This window comes from Symphodus melops, assembly GCF_947650265.1.
Source record: "Symphodus melops genome assembly, chromosome: 18".
Lineage (NCBI taxonomy): Eukaryota > Metazoa > Chordata > Actinopteri > Labriformes > Labridae > Symphodus > Symphodus melops.
In genome coordinates, this window is record NC_136708.1 from 22,837,685 (window position 1) to 22,854,202 (window position 16,518).

At 47.1% G+C, this 16,518-nt stretch overlaps 1 protein-coding gene across 1 annotated transcript; it reads right to left on the reverse strand.

Moving 5' to 3' along the window:
• Nucleotides 1–7,880: 7,880 nt before the first annotated feature.
• Nucleotides 7,881–15,981, reverse strand: LOC306839901 (chitin synthase chs-2-like; the record flags this gene model as incomplete). The annotated part of the gene is made up of 22 exons (XM_079368847.1): nucleotides 7,881–8,033; nucleotides 8,336–8,429; nucleotides 8,589–8,803; nucleotides 8,898–9,008; nucleotides 9,330–9,394; nucleotides 9,480–9,511; nucleotides 9,595–9,775; nucleotides 9,862–10,140; nucleotides 10,265–10,444; nucleotides 10,602–10,770; nucleotides 10,926–11,041; nucleotides 11,127–11,327; nucleotides 11,764–11,905; nucleotides 11,994–12,095; nucleotides 12,184–12,358; nucleotides 12,446–12,607; nucleotides 12,924–13,019; nucleotides 13,109–13,289; nucleotides 13,400–14,279; nucleotides 14,356–14,544; nucleotides 14,661–14,796; nucleotides 15,959–15,981. 22 exons carry the CDS (start codon nucleotides 15,979–15,981, stop codon nucleotides 7,881–7,883), a joined length of 3,882 nt encoding a protein of 1,293 aa, XP_079224973.1.
• Nucleotides 15,982–16,518: the final 537 nt, after the last annotated feature.

Here is a 16,518-nt window from a genome sequence, read left to right on the forward strand (position 1 = left end):
GTCATGTGAAGCTGAGGATAAAGTGATGGCGAGGTTTTATAGATTCCTTCATCAGGTTGGACTCATCACTCAACACGTCTGCAGAGCTGCCAAACAGGATCCTGTCATCTGGAGCTCAACCTCAGGTGAGGGAGGTGCACTGCCTCCCACGTCACAGAGGACCTTCCAAAACAAACTTCTATCTGAAGCAGTTCCACTGCCCGCTTCCATCGCTGCAACACCTGTTCACCTGATAACTGCTCTCATATCTGGCAAACCCAGGGGCGTCCAAAAAGGCCTTCAAAGCCCCGCCTACCTTCTCTGGTCCAATCAGATCCAGAGCATTCAGTAATACTCCATGGTTTGTCTCCTCTAAATCTCCTCATATGTCCCTGACTCATCAAAGAAACACAGTGACCTTTGACCTGAGTGCTCCTGTCTATAGACGCTCATTATCATTCCAATAACAACACAGAAAGAGGAACACGCCTAAATATGTAGCTACTCCAGTGTTGATTGCCAACACGCGGCGAGCGGAGCGACCTGTTCTCTGGGTTTGGATCTGGAATAACGATTTGATGTCGTTGGTATCATGACAACACGACCCACAAACTGGGGTCGTGGACGGCGTGCTGTCCTCGTGGACGGCGTGCTGTCCGCGTGGACGGCGTGCTGTCCGCGTGGACGGCGTGCTGTCCGCGTGGACGGCGTGCTGTCCGCGTGGACGGCGTGCTGTCCGCGTGGACGGCGTGCTGTCCTCGTGGACGGCGTGCTGTACTCGTGGACGGCGTGCTGTCTGCGTGGACGGCGTGCTGTCCTCGTGGACGGCGTGCTGTCTGCGTGGACGGCGTGCTGTCCTCGTGGACGGCGTGCTGTACTCGTGGACGGCGTGCTGTCTGCGTGGACGGCGTGCTGTCCTCGTGGACGGCGTGCTGTCTGCGTGGACGGCGTGCTGTCTGCGTGGACGGCGTGCTGTCCGCGTGGACGGCGTGCTGTCCTCGTGGACGGCGTGCTGTACTCGTGGACGGCGTGCTGTACTCGTGGACGGCGTGCTGTCTGCGTGGACGGCGTGCTGTCCGCGTGGACGGCGTGCTGTCCGCGTGGACGGCGTGCTGTCCGCGTGGACGGCGTGCTGTCCTCGTGGACGGCGTGCTGTACTCGTGGACGGCGTGCTGTACTCGTGGACGGCGTGCTGTCTGCGTGGACGGCGTGCTGTCTGCGTGGACGGCGTGCTGTCTGCGTGGACGGCGTGCTGTCTGCTTGATTTTTACGCCCTGAATGTCTCAGCCTCGCCCTGTCTGGGTCTGGGTCTGGGTACTGGTCCTGGTCCTGGTTTTGGTCTTGGTCTTGGTCTTGGTCTTGATCTGGGTCCTGGTCTGTGTACTGGTCTGGGTCCTGGTCTGTGTACTAGTCCTAGTCTTGGTCTGGGTCTTGGTCTGGGTCTTGGTCTGGGTCCTGGTCTGGGTCCTGGTCCTGGTCTGGGTCTGGGTCCTGGTCTGGGTCCTGGTCCTGGTCCTGGTCCTGGTCTGGGTCTTGGTCTGGGTCTTGGTCTGGGTCCTGGTCTGGGTCTTGGTCTGGGTCCTGGTCTGGGTCTTGGTCTATAACAATACATAGTGTAATGACTTAGTTAGTAATGTGAGTTCAGCACAGCAGGGAGTCAGCAGCTCCTCTGACAGCTGCAGCAGCTTTGATTATTATTATTATTATTATTATTATTAGATGATTCAGACCCTGATAATGATCAGCTCTCATGTCTCAATGAGAGGCCTCACGTGCTTCAGCCAGGTGGAACCAGGTGAGACTTTGTACATACATCCTGTGTGCTGATGCATTATGAGTCACATTAATAATGTCAGAATGTGCTCTCTCTCTCTCTCTCTCTCTCTCTCTCTCGCTCGCTCACTTGTTAAACATTCAGGGCATTCCAGAGGAGAGTTTTTTAAACACCGTCTATTATCCACTCTCACTAAGCTGATAATCATGTACTCATGTGAAAACAGGAGTGGTGCTCAGTCATTACATCAAAGAACTTCACTGATCCCAAAGAGGAAAACAGTCTGACTGCAAATCTCAAATAAAACGTTCAGTCAGTAGAATAAAGATGGAGGACAAAACGTTTAATGAGTAGAATAAAGATGGAGGACAAAACGTTTAATGAGTAGAATAAAGATGGAGGACAAAACGTTCAGTCAGCAGAATAAAGATGGAGGACAAAACGTTCAGTCAGTAGAATAAAGATGGAGGACAAAACGTTCAGTCAGTAGAATAAAGATGGAGGACAGAAGGTTCAGTCAGTAGAATAAAGATGGAGGACAGAAGGTTCAGTCAGTAGAATAAAGATGGAGGACAGAAGGTTCAGTCAGTAGAATAAAGATGGAGGACAGAAGGTTCAGTCAGTAGAATAAAGATGGAGGACAGAAGGTTCAGTCAGTAGAATAAAGATGGAGGACAGAAGGTTCAGTCAGTAGAATAAAGATGGAGGACAGAAGGTTCAGTCAGTAGAATAAAGATGGAGGACAGAAGGTTCAGACTGATTCACGTTTGATAAAATATTTGTCTTGTTAAATAAAGACAGGATGTTAAATATAAAGCTGTGTGGGCGTGTTGTCCGGGCTGAAACGTTCAGGGCCCCGTGGACGTGATGTCACAGCGTGCCCGAGCTTGGGGAGCGAGCGTACACCTCTCCAGCGATCACGTGTTTCCTGGTTTGCACCGGGACCTGAAGACTGTCTGCTCCCAGATCAAAATACACGAAACTCTTGAAATGAACGAGTCGATGACGGCGTGCGGGGACGATGGTCATGTGTCACAGTCAGGGGATCGAGTGTTTCATGAGCTGGAGGCTCCACACGGTGACCTGGAACCTTCTGAACCCAGGAAGCAGCTTTTTCTATCTCCTCTACACACACACACACACACACACACACACACACACACACACACACACACACACTTGAGTCTGTGCTGCCCTCTGGTGGCGCCCTGAATGTTGACGCCCTGTTCCTGGTCTTGCAGGCGTGAGTTGTGTTGTTGTTGTTCGTGACCTGAATCAGCTGAGGGTTGTTGTTGTGGCAGTGACTCACCACTAGATGGCGTCCACCTGTTACACACGAGCATGCTGGGAGTTGTGGTGTTTTTCCATCAGAGGAAATAACAGCAGGTGTTTCATCTGTCTGAACACTTTGAGGATGTTTGTTTGTTTGTTTGTTTGTTTGTTTGTTTGTTTGTTTGCTTCAAAAAAGATTGACAAAAATTGACTTTGATTAAAGGTTCAAAAGTTGCTCCTGTCGTATTCTTGGGATCTATCTATCGATCTATCTATCGATCTATCGATCTATCTATCTATCTATCGATCTATCTATCGATCTATCGATCTATCGATCTATCGATCTATCTATCTATCTATCTATCTATCGATCTATCTATCGATCTATCGATCTATCTATCTATCTATCTATCGATCTATCGATCTATCTATCGATCTATCTATCGATCTATCTATCGATCTATCGATCTATCTATCGATCTATCGATCTATCTATCTATCTATCTATCGATCTATCTATCTATCTATCTATCGATCTATCGATCTATCTATCGATCTATCTATCGATCTATCTATCGATCTATCGATCTATCTATCTATCTATCGATCTATCTATCTATCTATCTATCGATCTATCGATCTATCGATCTATCTATCTATCTATCGATCTATCTATCTATCGATCTATCTATCGATCTATCTATCTATCTATCGATCTATCGATCTATCTATCTATCTATCTATCTATCTATCTATCTATCGATCTATCTATCTATCTATCGATCTATCGATCTATCGATCTATCTATCGATCTATCGATCTATCTATCGATCTATCGATCTATCTATCGATCTATCGATCTATCTATCTATCGATCTATCGATCGATCGATCGAGTTTCACTTTCTGAGGATGTTGGTCCGGACTCTGTGATGATTGTTGTGAGTTATTTCTGAGGAGAAGCTGAGAGGTGACGCAGATCAGAAGTGTGATTCAGTGAGAGATTCTTTATGTGTAATTACTTTTTCATTGTAAATCCTGAAACATCCTGGAGCTAAAAGGATTCCTGCTGACATGTGACACGCTGCTGTGTGACTCACAGGTACAGTGTGCTGTCGTAACCACCGGCCAATTATCTCAGGGTGTGTTTATTGTACTTTATAATTGATGACCTTCATGCTTCTGTAATGAGCTGCTAGCATGCTAGCTCGCTGCGTGCAGAGCTGAGTTCATGTTATGAAACAAAATCACCTCCTTCAGTTTCTGTGTTTAGGACTGATGTGAAGAGCAGAGAGGACAACAGGAAACAGAAGGCAGCAGGTTGATTAAAGCACGGAGACGGTAGAGGTGGCGTGCAGACAGTCTGTAGAGGTGGCGTGCAGACAGTCTGTAGAGGTGGCGTGCAGACAGTCTGTAGAGGTGGCGTGCAGACAGTCTGTAGAGGTGGCGTGCAGACAGTCTGTAGAGACGGTAGAGGTGGCGTGCAGACAGTCTGTAGAGGTGGCGTGCAGACAGTCTGTAGAGACGGTAGAGGTGGCGTGCAGACAGTCTGTAGAGGTGGCGTGCAGACAGTCTGTAGAGGTGGCGTGCAGACAGTCTGTAGAGGTGGCGTGCAGACAGTCTGTAGAGACGGTAGAGGTGGCGTGCAGACAGTCTGTAGAGGTGGCGTGCAGACAGTCTGTAGAGGTGGCGTGCAGACAGTCTGTAGAGGTGGCGTGCAGACAGTCTGTAGAGACGGTAGAGATGGCGTGCAGACAGTCTGTAGAGACGGTAGAGGTGGCGTGCAGACAGTCTGTAGAGACGGTAGAGGTGGCGTGCAGACAGTCTGTAGAGGTGGCGTGCAGACAGTCTGTAGAGACGGTAGAGGTGGCGTGCAGACAGTCTGTAGAGGTGGCGTGCAGACAGTCTGTAGAGACGGTAGAGGTGGCGTGCAGACAGTCTGTAGAGGTGGCGTGCAGACAGTCTGTAGAGGTGGCGTGCAGACAGTCTGTAGAGGTGGCGTGCAGACAGTCTGTAGAGGTGGCGTGCAGACAGTCTGTAGAGGTGGCGTGCAGACAGTCTGTAGAGGTGGCGTGCAGACAGTCTGTAGAGACGGTAGAGGTGGCGTGCAGACAGTCTGTAGAGGTGGCGTGCAGACAGTCTGTAGAGACGGTAGAGGTGGCGTGCAGACAGTCTGTAGAGGTGGCGTGCAGACAGTCTGTAGAGGTGGCGTGCAGACAGTCTGTAGAGGTGGCGTGCAGACAGTCTGTAGAGGTGGCGTGCAGACAGTCTGTAGAGGTGGCGTGCAGACAGTCTGTAGAGGTGGCGTGCAGACAGTCTGTAGAGGTGCACAGTCCCTGTTTCTGGGCGGTTCAGTTCCAGCTGTGAGTGTCTGTTCTTAAAATGACTTTTTAATAGTTTTGTTGTTGAAGAATAATTCAAGCTGACATCCGGAGGTGTCTTCTGGAGTAGAGGATGTTGAGGGGTTGTTGCATCACCTGCTCAGCTAAACTCTGAATCCAGTCGAACCGGCTCAGGAACCCATGCATAGCTAAAAGTTTGAACTAAATAAATCACTTCTGTTTTTCAGCACATCTAAAGGTGTCGGATCCATCATAAATCATAGACAGTAAATCAGACGGTGTAAAAAAGTCAAACGTGACAGACAGGAAAAGTTAAAAAGCACCGAGCAGAGTCAGCATCCGAGGAACATCAGGTGAGCTTCATGTTCAGCACGGTTCCTAAAAGAGTCACTACTGACCCTGAGCTTCGACCTCCATCATGAGACAGTGCAAAGATCAGATCTCAGAGTCGTATGAGGAAGGATCCTGTTTGACCACACACACACAAACAGGATCCTGTTTGTGCACACACACACAAACAAGATCCTGTTTGTGCACACACACACACAAACAGGATCCTGTTTGAGCACACACACACAAACAGGATCCTGTTTGAACACACACACACAAACAGGATCCTGTTTGAACACACACACACAAACAGGATCCTGTTTGTGCACACACACACAAACAGGATCCTGTTTGAGCACACACACACAAACAGGATCCTGTTTGTGCACACACACACACATACAGGATCCTGTTTTTGCACACACACACAAACAGGATCCTGTTTGAGCACACACACACAAACAGGATCCAGTAATCGGTGGAAATCTACGTTTTGAAATTTACTCTTTGACACCGGGATTCTTTCAACTCTTTAATCTGCCAACAGAAAAGCAGAGACAAAATATTCAATCAACTCCTCAGTCCGCTCCAGACTCTAAACAGAAGTACATGTATCAATGTGCATGCACGTAAGCTAGCTTAAATTGTTGTACAAGGCAAGCTATTCTCCTTAGCAAATTTAGAATAATTCAATGAAATCAATGTACCAAAGACTAAAGAAAAGACTGCAAAACATTCTGAAAAACATAAATGTCCAAAAAATAACATAATAATTAAAGGATGGAAGGTGATAAAAACTTTGACAAAACAATGGACACCCACCTCTCCCAAAGGCATCTGTCAGAGAGGGCAGAGGGGAGGCGGCAAAACGAATACATAATAACAACCAAAGAAGAAGAAAACAAGGAAGGAGGGCCTGCGGACTACAAAACAAGACAGGTAATTTTGTGTAATTATAAGAACAAACAGTTAAACATGCACAAACATATATGACCCTGTTACACACACACACACACACAGGATCCTGTTTGAGCACACACACACAAACAGGATCCTGTTTGAGCACACACACACAAACAGGATCCTGTTTGAGCACACACACACACAAACAGGATCCTGTTTGAGCACACACACACAAACAGGATCCTGTTTGAGCACACACACACACACACACACAGGATCCTGTTTGAGCACACACACACACACACAGGATCCTGTTTGAGCACACACACACAAACAGGATCCTGTTTGAGCACACACACACACAAACAGGATCCTGTTTGAGCACACACACACAAACAGGATCCTGTTTGAGCACACACACACAAACAGGATCCTGTGAGATCAGTTATAAAAGGTTGTTAAAAAAGTTCAGAACGTGGAAGAGTGCAGCTGAAAGGTCGACGTGCAGGACTTCAATGAACACAGACGAGGCTGAAAATGTTTCTTGTTACTGATTTATTCAAAAACTTCCCCACAGAGTGCAGAAACATCTGAACACATACAGACAGCTCATATCATGGCAGAAACAGGGACGATGCACAGCTTAGACACTAAAACTCATTATTGATCTTTTCTCCTTCATTCAAAAATAAATATCGTCTCATCGTTCAGGTGATTTCTTTAAAGCAGGATTTAAACCACGTCTGAATAATGAATCACTAAAACATATACTGTGCACTTCAAGTACAAGGAGAGCACAAACACAAACCTTCATTTCCTGTCCTGATCCTTTATTCCGACATCAGACAGTTTCCCCCCCCCCCCCCCCCCCCTCGCCCCCGTGTGACCACCTTTCACTCCCGTCTGTCAGCGTCTGAAGGACGAGGCTTCCTGCGTCTTCACACGCAGACGCAGAGTTGGGTTTTTTACGTCACATTTTAATCTAAAATTCCTCCATTCCTCTTCACATTAAATACTCAAACACAGGAACGTCAATCAAAATAAACTGTACAGAGTAAATCCTTCATAAATAGTACAAACAATGACAGTTCAATTCAAACACACACACACACACACACACACACTTGCACATGTATTTCATCTCGGTCGTTTTCAAGGCTCTTTGTGATCATTTGTCCCATAAATACTTCTCATAAACCAACTGCACTTGATTCAAAGTTAAATAAAGTTTTTTCATCACATGAAGTGGATATTTCAAAGTGCTAAAGAGAGGCGTGGTCGTCACACCATCGTGCCCCCGTCTGCAGCGTTCCTGACGATCTCGTCGTTGTCCTCGTCAGATTCCTCGTCGTCAGACCACAGTTCAGAGTCAGCGTGGGAGTCGAAGTCGGAGTCGGGGTCGGGGTCGGCCTCGACATTGGAGGCAGATTCAATCTGGAAGGAGAGGAACATTAACATTAGCGCACATACCTGGAACGCCTCTGACAGGGTGTGTGCCTGCTTACAGGACACGACCTGCCTTTGTGCGTGAACAGAGACGACTCATAAAGCAAATTAACCTTCTCTTCTATTGGGACCGTTTACATGGAGCGTAAGATGTCATTAGTGTGAGCTGGATCTGCCCTCCATTGTCTCACATGTAGAACAATAATTCATTTGTTCCATTCCAAGCTCACAATGTAACAACAGTAAATACAGCAAACACCTGGAAACACAAACCCAACAGGTGTAACTACCTTTTTGGTTGGTGGTAAATATTCATCGAGGTCAGGTTTCTGCTCTCTGGGCTCGGTGTCGATGAAGGCCACGTAATGGACCAGAGTGTAGATTCTGGAAGAACACAAGACAACAGTTTTCAGGTTCCTGCAGACGGTATCATCGGTCACACGGTTTTTACAGCGACTCTCTTCATGAAAGGTCTTCCCGATGACCCTCAGGGCCACCGTACATTTCTGTGTAAGACAAAGTGTGTGGACTTCAGATGATCACCTGTGGTACAGCATGGCGAAGAACTGGATCAAGACTGAAGAAGCAAATCCGATGATGAACATGAAGCCGATGGGCTCGATTTGTACATCTTCTCCGGTGCTGTTAAGGTCAAAGTCGACTTTCGGGAGCTTGATGAAGATGGACGCTCCGAACAGCTGGAGCGTAAATGTGGCCACGAGCCACAGGGAGTTCAGGATGAAGAAGGCAAAGTTGATCTGCGTGCAAAGAAAAGGCAGACGAATTATGAAGGGAGAACTTCAGCTGGATTTTTTTGTTTTTAAAATGCCGAGTTCAGCACTCAACACCGACCTTGTTTCTGAGCTCTCGCAGGTCATTGATGATCTCCTTCTGTCTCTGTTTGTCATCCACCAGAGGCTCCAGGTACTTCTTCTGAAGCTGCCTCCAGAACTCCTCCTCCTCCTGCACAGAGCAAATGAACAGTGTCTAAAGGTCAGAACATTCTTCTCCTCGATTACTCCAAAGGGACTACGATTATTTCCATAAACCTTTGGTGAGAGCGAGCCACTTTAAGTACGGAGCACAAGGTGTTTTAAGCATCCGTTTTCTAATGCAAGTTTAGGTCTCTTTTTAAGGAACCCTTTATTGCCTAGTGTTCATCAGATTCACACAACCTCCCTTTCCTTCCAGCATGAAGCATCTGTACAGCATCTGTTTTTATGCCTGAAGCGTTTCTCTTAAAGTCTGTTAGTTATGCTAAGCTAACGAGAGAAACATATTCACCTTGTCGAGCGAATCTTCCTGCAGTGACATGTCGCTGGAGGCATCCTGTAGCTGTGAGACCCAACCTGGAGACCGAAGGGAAACAAAGAGAATAAGACAACAACACATTTAAAGGGGGATTGTTGATATTTGAAAAGAGTTTGGGCTTACATTGGGCAACATAGGCTGGAGGCTCAATTTGCCTGAAACAGAAACAGAAACAACATCAGCATCATCATCTTGTTGTGCAAACATGCAGGTCCATGTCTCACGTTCACAAACCGACCTGTGTTCGTCCTCTACGCTTCCTGTGTCGTCTACGAGCGTGTTCATAGGCTGCGGCTCGCTCTGAGAGGGCGCTGTGATCAGATTGGCTTGGCTGACTTTCAGCTGTTGGTCTTCATGGCTCTCGTTGGGTTTTTTGCAACATTTTCCACACGAGATGAATCGTTGGAAAAAGCTTTTGGCTAGGAGTGAAAAGATTCAGCTCAGTCAGGGCAACAATAAGAACAGAGCAGTGTTGACAAAGAAGCACTTTAAACTTTGGATCTACCTTTCTGGGTTTTCGTCAGTGGCTTTGCTGCTGCTGCCTGGGCAGCACCGGGGGCTGGCTTGGACTCCCGGGTGCCCCAGGACACGTTGTTCATGTTGACCATAGAGTAGATGGTGAGCAGGAGGTAGGCGCTGGGGATGCAGACGATGTAGAGGAAGCCGTGGAACACCAGCTGGATTTCTTGAGGATGCATTATCGCTGTGATGACGTAAATGATTGCCATAGAAACGACGAAAATGCTGCTTGGCGTCAGGATGGTTCTGTCCTTCACCATTGCTCCTGAAGAAACGTAAAGGTATTTAGAGGTGAGAGTGAGGTTAAAAGCACAGTCAAGCAGCTCTCTTTAAAGACTGCACAGCATTCAGAAAAGTATCTGAGCTCAATCTGTGTTTGCACAACTCACCGACAATGGACATCGTCACGATCAACATGAGGAACGCATATATGACACTCATGATTCCTGCAATAGTGAGCTGAGTGTCGGACTTGAGTTTGAAGCAAAGTATGAGGTAGATCAACGGAGGGATGATAGCCAGGACCAAGGCCCAACTTGCGTCAATGCCCAACACAAAGGACAAACTACCTGGAGGCCACAATGGGAGAGACAGACAGACATCAGTACAGCATGTTCCTCCTGTCTTTTATTTCTGCAATCTTGAACAATAGTTGAAAAATTAGCAAGGCTACGAGAAGTCCACAAAAGTTCATCTTGACACTCTCTGCAAACACAAAGCACAAACCTCCAATCAGGAGGCAGATGGTGGCGGGCGCCAGGATGGCTGAAGTGATGTTGAACAGCTGGTAGAACATGAAAGGTTTGGACATTGACGGATTTCTCTTGGAGATGATGCTGGTGGAGCCCAGCAGATCTATCACGTTGGCCATCGTGGACGGTCCCCATCGGCGGCGCTAAAGATGAAAACACACTAGTTAGCATATAAAACGTTGTTTTTGTCGGCTCGTCCTCCAGATCTCTAAACCTGTTTCTTACCAACCGAGCAAACACAGACTTAGTAAGTTCTGCAACACCCCACATACTGGGGGAAAGGTTCTGATCAGCTCACCTGGTTGTAGAGTTCTTTGAAGTCCTCGGGGGCGTTGGTGTAAGCATCGGACGCTGCGTTGTACTCCACCCTCCATCCTTGCTTCAGCAGCAGAGTGCACAGCCAGCGGTCCTCACCTGCAACACGATGACATGTGCTATTAGACGAGAGACTGCCAGGACTGAGTGAGAAGCAGAAGCCCGATCAAACAGCCTCCGTTACCTTGGTCGTACTGGATGTAGTGGCTGGCCTCCATGGACTTGGTGGAGTATCTCTTCATCACATTGTCGTCCATCAGCGCCTCTGCTCTGAACAGACTGAAGCAGCCCGGGCTGCACAGCACACAGCCAATCACATGCTCTGCTGTCTTCTGCAGCCAGTGACTGACAGCATACTCAAACTTCTGGAACCACACTGCAGGACCTGCAAAGGAAAGACAAATCATATATCTCAACCAAGCAGATACCTCTGCTGTGGAAACATTCAGCCAACTACAGCTCCTCCATACAAGCAAACATGTTGGAGCTGTTTGAAGTAGGCTCAACTTCTTCACTTTATCTGGACTGTAAGTCAGAATGACTTCCAATTGTTTGCCCTTAAATGCCTCTTTGGACTTTGACCAAACGATACACAAACATAATACCAACAAAAAGTATGATACTCTTCACGCTCCCATTAGAGTCATTTGTCCCAAGAGAACCAGAAAGTGTCTCGTATTGAAACGAGTGGCATAAATCACTGAGAGCTTGTTTAATTCAGTCTGTGATGATCCCAAAACGACTGTTGGCTTTTCAGGTCGTCGAGGGTTGCTTCTCCTTCTGTCACCCTTTAAATAATCCGAAGTATGCAGTTTACGAACCTGATCCAGTCGGGTGGATCCTCCCGCAGGCTGCACCGACACGAGGGTACATTTTCAGACGATCGATGAGGTACATCACAGCCGCTGGTTGGAAGTCCGTGTCCCCATCGAGAGCGAGGATGTAGGTGTTTTGTTTCTCTTTCTGGGGGGAATCAGGCAGATTGCTTTGTTTTACACAAAGTTTTTTTTACATTCAGAGGACGTTCAAGTTCATTTTGGTTTTATCTTACCTTGACCTCTGCTTTCAGCTGTTTGTCGTCCTCGCCCTTCTGCCAGCGCTTGTAATATTTGGTCATGAGCTTCCAGCCAAGAAGATAGTAAAGGTACATGATCTGAAAAACAAACAATAAATATGAACAAAACGAGAATTTCTAAACTCATTGTTCCTTTTAGTTTGATGTCACAGGTTTGTATTCGTACCTGAGACCATCTCTTCTTGTGGCGGATGAGTTCTTTGTCTTTGAAGTGAACAATGATGTTGTTTCCGTTCGGCATGGTGACTATGAGACGACCTCCGTACGGCGTCCGAACGATTTTCTGCTCAGGGATCTGCTGCCTCTTTATGAAGAACTTGTCATCGATACTTGTGAAGATGCTGATGAAAAACAGACATTTGTATTGTGAACTGTAACTGACAGGTTCTGGCACCATACCAACAGGCAAACCATAAAAACAATCTTACCCATAAACTTCAGCGAGGACGTCCACGAGGCTCTTGGCGTAGTCGTTGAGATGGCGACCCTGACTCCCCTCGACGTTTTTGAACGCATCGTCAAAGTAGATGTGGGCTTCGAAGGTGAAATCATCGTACTTCTGCTCCGTCCTCGGCCTGTACTTGTCCATTCTGCAGTTTTTCAAAGAAATATGAGAAGACGCTTTGAGTAACGTTTATAAAGGAGCTTCCACATCAGAAATGAACATATTTACAGATCATGTATTTATTTGCACACTCTATAGGTGACAGGTGTCTCACTCCACCTCTGCCTGTTTCTAGAATGACCAAAGGTGAGCATTTCCAACATTGCGTCCGCAATCACTGGGCATCAAAATTCACCCTCAGTAACCAATGGGTGGCGCCACTGCGGCCACGTTTATGATTCTTAGAGAAATGGAAAGATGACACAGAGAGGGTCTTTCTGCATGCAGGACGTGAAACTGACCTGAATATTGAGATTATGATGTTGGTCATCTCGGCGTAGGTCTCGTGCCACATGGTTGCACACATATACAACATTGAGGTTTCCATGTGCTTCATCCTGGAAGAAACAGGATATGCATGTTTGAGTGCAATGTTGACTTTAGGCTAAGAGAAGTACAGGACTTTGACATTCCCAAACACACTCACTGCCTCTTCTTTCTGCTCCGGATGTCGAATCGGGTGTTGAGCAGAAGTGACTGCTCAATGAAGGCTCCCTCATACAGCCTCCTGATGAACAGGTCTTGGGTCCTCTGGATACGATAGACGTTCATGTACCACAGATGGATGGTGGCCAACAGCAGACCAAGCCACCAGGACACTGCTGAACCTGAAGGGAGAATTACAAACTGTTGTTTGGCCATAGGAATCTTAGTAGAGGTAAGTTCAGAACTTGTCTCTTCGACTGCATTTAAGCTTTAACCACGCCCCTTTTTTTACCTGTCAGTATGCCGATGTCCCAAAGCCGGGACATATCCGTCAAGCAGAGAGTGTGCGTGACATCCAACACGAGATCTGGGAACACACTGCCTGTCAGGGTTTGGTTTCTTGCGTCGACAACAACATTACAGTAGTTTGTGAAGTTGATGCTCTGAGTTCCGTTCAGACTGATTCTGTAGTCCTGATAGTAAACGATGGAGGGGATGACGAGCAGAGCCATGACAGCCAGAGAGGCCAAGTACAAAGGCAGGATGAAGCACCGTCGCATGGCGTGCATCTTGCAGGCCAGCAGTGAAAACCAGTGGCAGAGTGCAGAGGAGATCAGCTGGACACCAATGATGATGGCTATAATTGTGGTCTGTCGCCTGGGGATGAATCTGACCACATCCCAGTCCAGCTCGCTGAGGGGGACGTAGGCTCCGAGCACACAGGCGGTCACGGTGATCCTGAGCAGGCTGGAGAGGATCTGCAGCATGTTCCTGGATTTGCCTACATCTCTGCACAGGTTCCGAAGGACGACAGACTTGTTGTTTTCACCAATCAGTCTCAGGTAGTTTTCCCACCAGTTGAAAGATACGAGGAAAGACCCACCAACCGCTAGGCCCACCCAAGTGATCATCTTGGTGTCAGAGGGATCCTTCATTATGTAGAGGAAAAGGAACAGGACGTAGCCGAGCAGGATGAGGAGGAAAGCAGTGATGGACGGCACCAGGAAACGGTTCCTTTTCTTTGCTGTGCATTGGGTGACCACCTGGAGGATCGAAGGGAGGATGGCTACACTGTTCAGGATCGTGACGTTAGAGACGATGTCCAAATGTGGCATTGCAACGATGGTGAGAATCGCTGCACCTCCAGATGCCATCAACTCCATAAACATAACCTGCAAAGAAACAGAGGATGGTGAAGATAAGACCAGACTCTAGAAAAAGAGAGATTTTGTCCAGAAATGTTCCTACCAGTGCTATCGTTTCTTTGCTCGGTAGCTTGGATGTTTTGTAGCATGCTTTCCAGAGGCTTTTCAGAAGCAAAAGTACGCTCGACGTGATAAGAGAGCAGCCGATACACAGGAGGACAACAGGCTTCTGGTCGTCTGGGATGGTTTTTGTGCCTTCATTTGCCAAGGTGATGAGGAGGAGGAAAGAAGCCTGAAAATGTGGAATAATGATTGATGAGTCGGCTCAAGGCTACGATCCTCAGACAGCAGATCTGTCTTCCAGCGAAAGGTGCACTCATCGTATGAAAGTATAAAACAGTAACAAACCTTGCTACATAGCGCCAATCCAAACACAACTATAGCGATCAAAATTACAGTGATGATCTTCAGCAGCTTGATCATCTTCCATGGCGTCTGTTCATCTTCAATGGCCGGGACCTCTCGAAAGGTGTCCCACGGCTTCCTGGAGGAAGACACCAAACGAAAATGTGTAAAGGAAAGCAGGTAGTGAAAATATAAGTCAGCATAGAAATAAAATAGATAGGTGTGCAGGTGGCACAGTGGTTAGTATGCTTGTCCCATGTACGGAGGCTACAGTCCATGAATCTGGCCTGTGGCTCCTGGCTGCTGCATTGTTGTCAGAGAAGCTTCAACACAGCAGGTTCCTTCATGATCACACAGGAAGAGAGCAGCTCTCTGATTGGTCCTTTAAATTAATGTAATGATGTAAAACGAAAAGTGACAATCGATGGTCAAATAGGAAGATCAGAAAAAAAATGTTAAAAAGAATCCTCAAAGCTGCATAAACCATATCCTTTAATTTAGTGATTCTCAAAGTGAGAACAATAATTGACAAAAAAAATTGTAAGAGTTGAACATTATAAAATGATGTCTAAAAACTGGGACTCGCACCAGTAAGATCCTTTGTTTTGTTGAATAAATTCCCGGCCACTCAGCTGAAACATTTCAGTCACTTCATCATCAAAAAAGAAAAAAAGAAAAAAAAAACCTCAAAATGAAAAACACCTGGGAGCCAAAAGTTTCTCAAAGTTTATAACATGAATTACTTGGAAGTTATAAATTGTACCTGAATACATAGTATTAATATAATGAGAGACCTCTGCTTTAACGAACCCAGTTTAAGTTGACAAACATTTAAATCACTTAAACACAGACTGGAGGTTATTGTGAGGGTTCTGGTGCCGAGGTGGCCTAGCGGGTCTGCGTGCCCCCTGTATGGAGGCTGCCGTCCTCACAGGTCCTCCTTTCACCCACTCTGTCTCCTGGATTACTGACTCTAAACACTGTTTATTATTATTCATTAGTTCATTTAATCTCATAATAATTATAATAATGTCAATTAAAACTGGATTTTCACAATAAAACATCCCGGTCAGAGTGCTTTCAGTTGATTTAACAAAAAGCAGACTGAAGTTGTGCGCAGATATCAAACCCTTTTTATGCATCGTGAACGACTCCAGCTGTGAGCTCTGAGTTCATTCTCTTTGTGGTGAAGACGTCGCGTTGTTAAAGAATGTCAAATACATGAAGTTCATGTTTAGCAGCCTGAAGGTTTTTAGTGAAGAATAAGAAGGAAAGCTCGTTCTGTGAATGTGTGTACTCACTTTGACGTGTTCGTGTCCTCCATGGTGATTCTCGCAAATAACAGCGGAGCATCGGGAACATCTGTATTTAAAGCACACCTGCATGACTCACACGCCTAAGAAATAACTCCAGGCAAAGGACACGCCCACCAGAGTGCAGCTGCAGGGAGGCAGGAACACTCCCGTGCAAACAGTTTGTTATGATTCTGATGGTCCCTGAGACCTGCACACAGGGACCACGCAGGGTCCTGAGACCTGCACGCAGGGTCCTGAGACCTGCACGCAGGGACCACGCAGGGTCCTGAGACCTGCACGCAGGGACCACGCAGGGTCCTGAGACCTGCACGCAGGGTCCTGAGACCTGCACGCAGGGACCACGCAGGGTCCTGAGACCTGCACGCAGGGACCATGCAGGGTCCTGAGACCTGCACGCAGGGACCATGCAGGGTCCTGAGACCTGCACGCAGGGTCCTGAGACCTGCACGCAGGGTCCTGAGACCTGCACGCAGGGACCATCACAGGCCAAACTATCTTTGAACCAAGCCGGTGCACATTTTGCAGTGAGGGAGTTTTGATCAGTG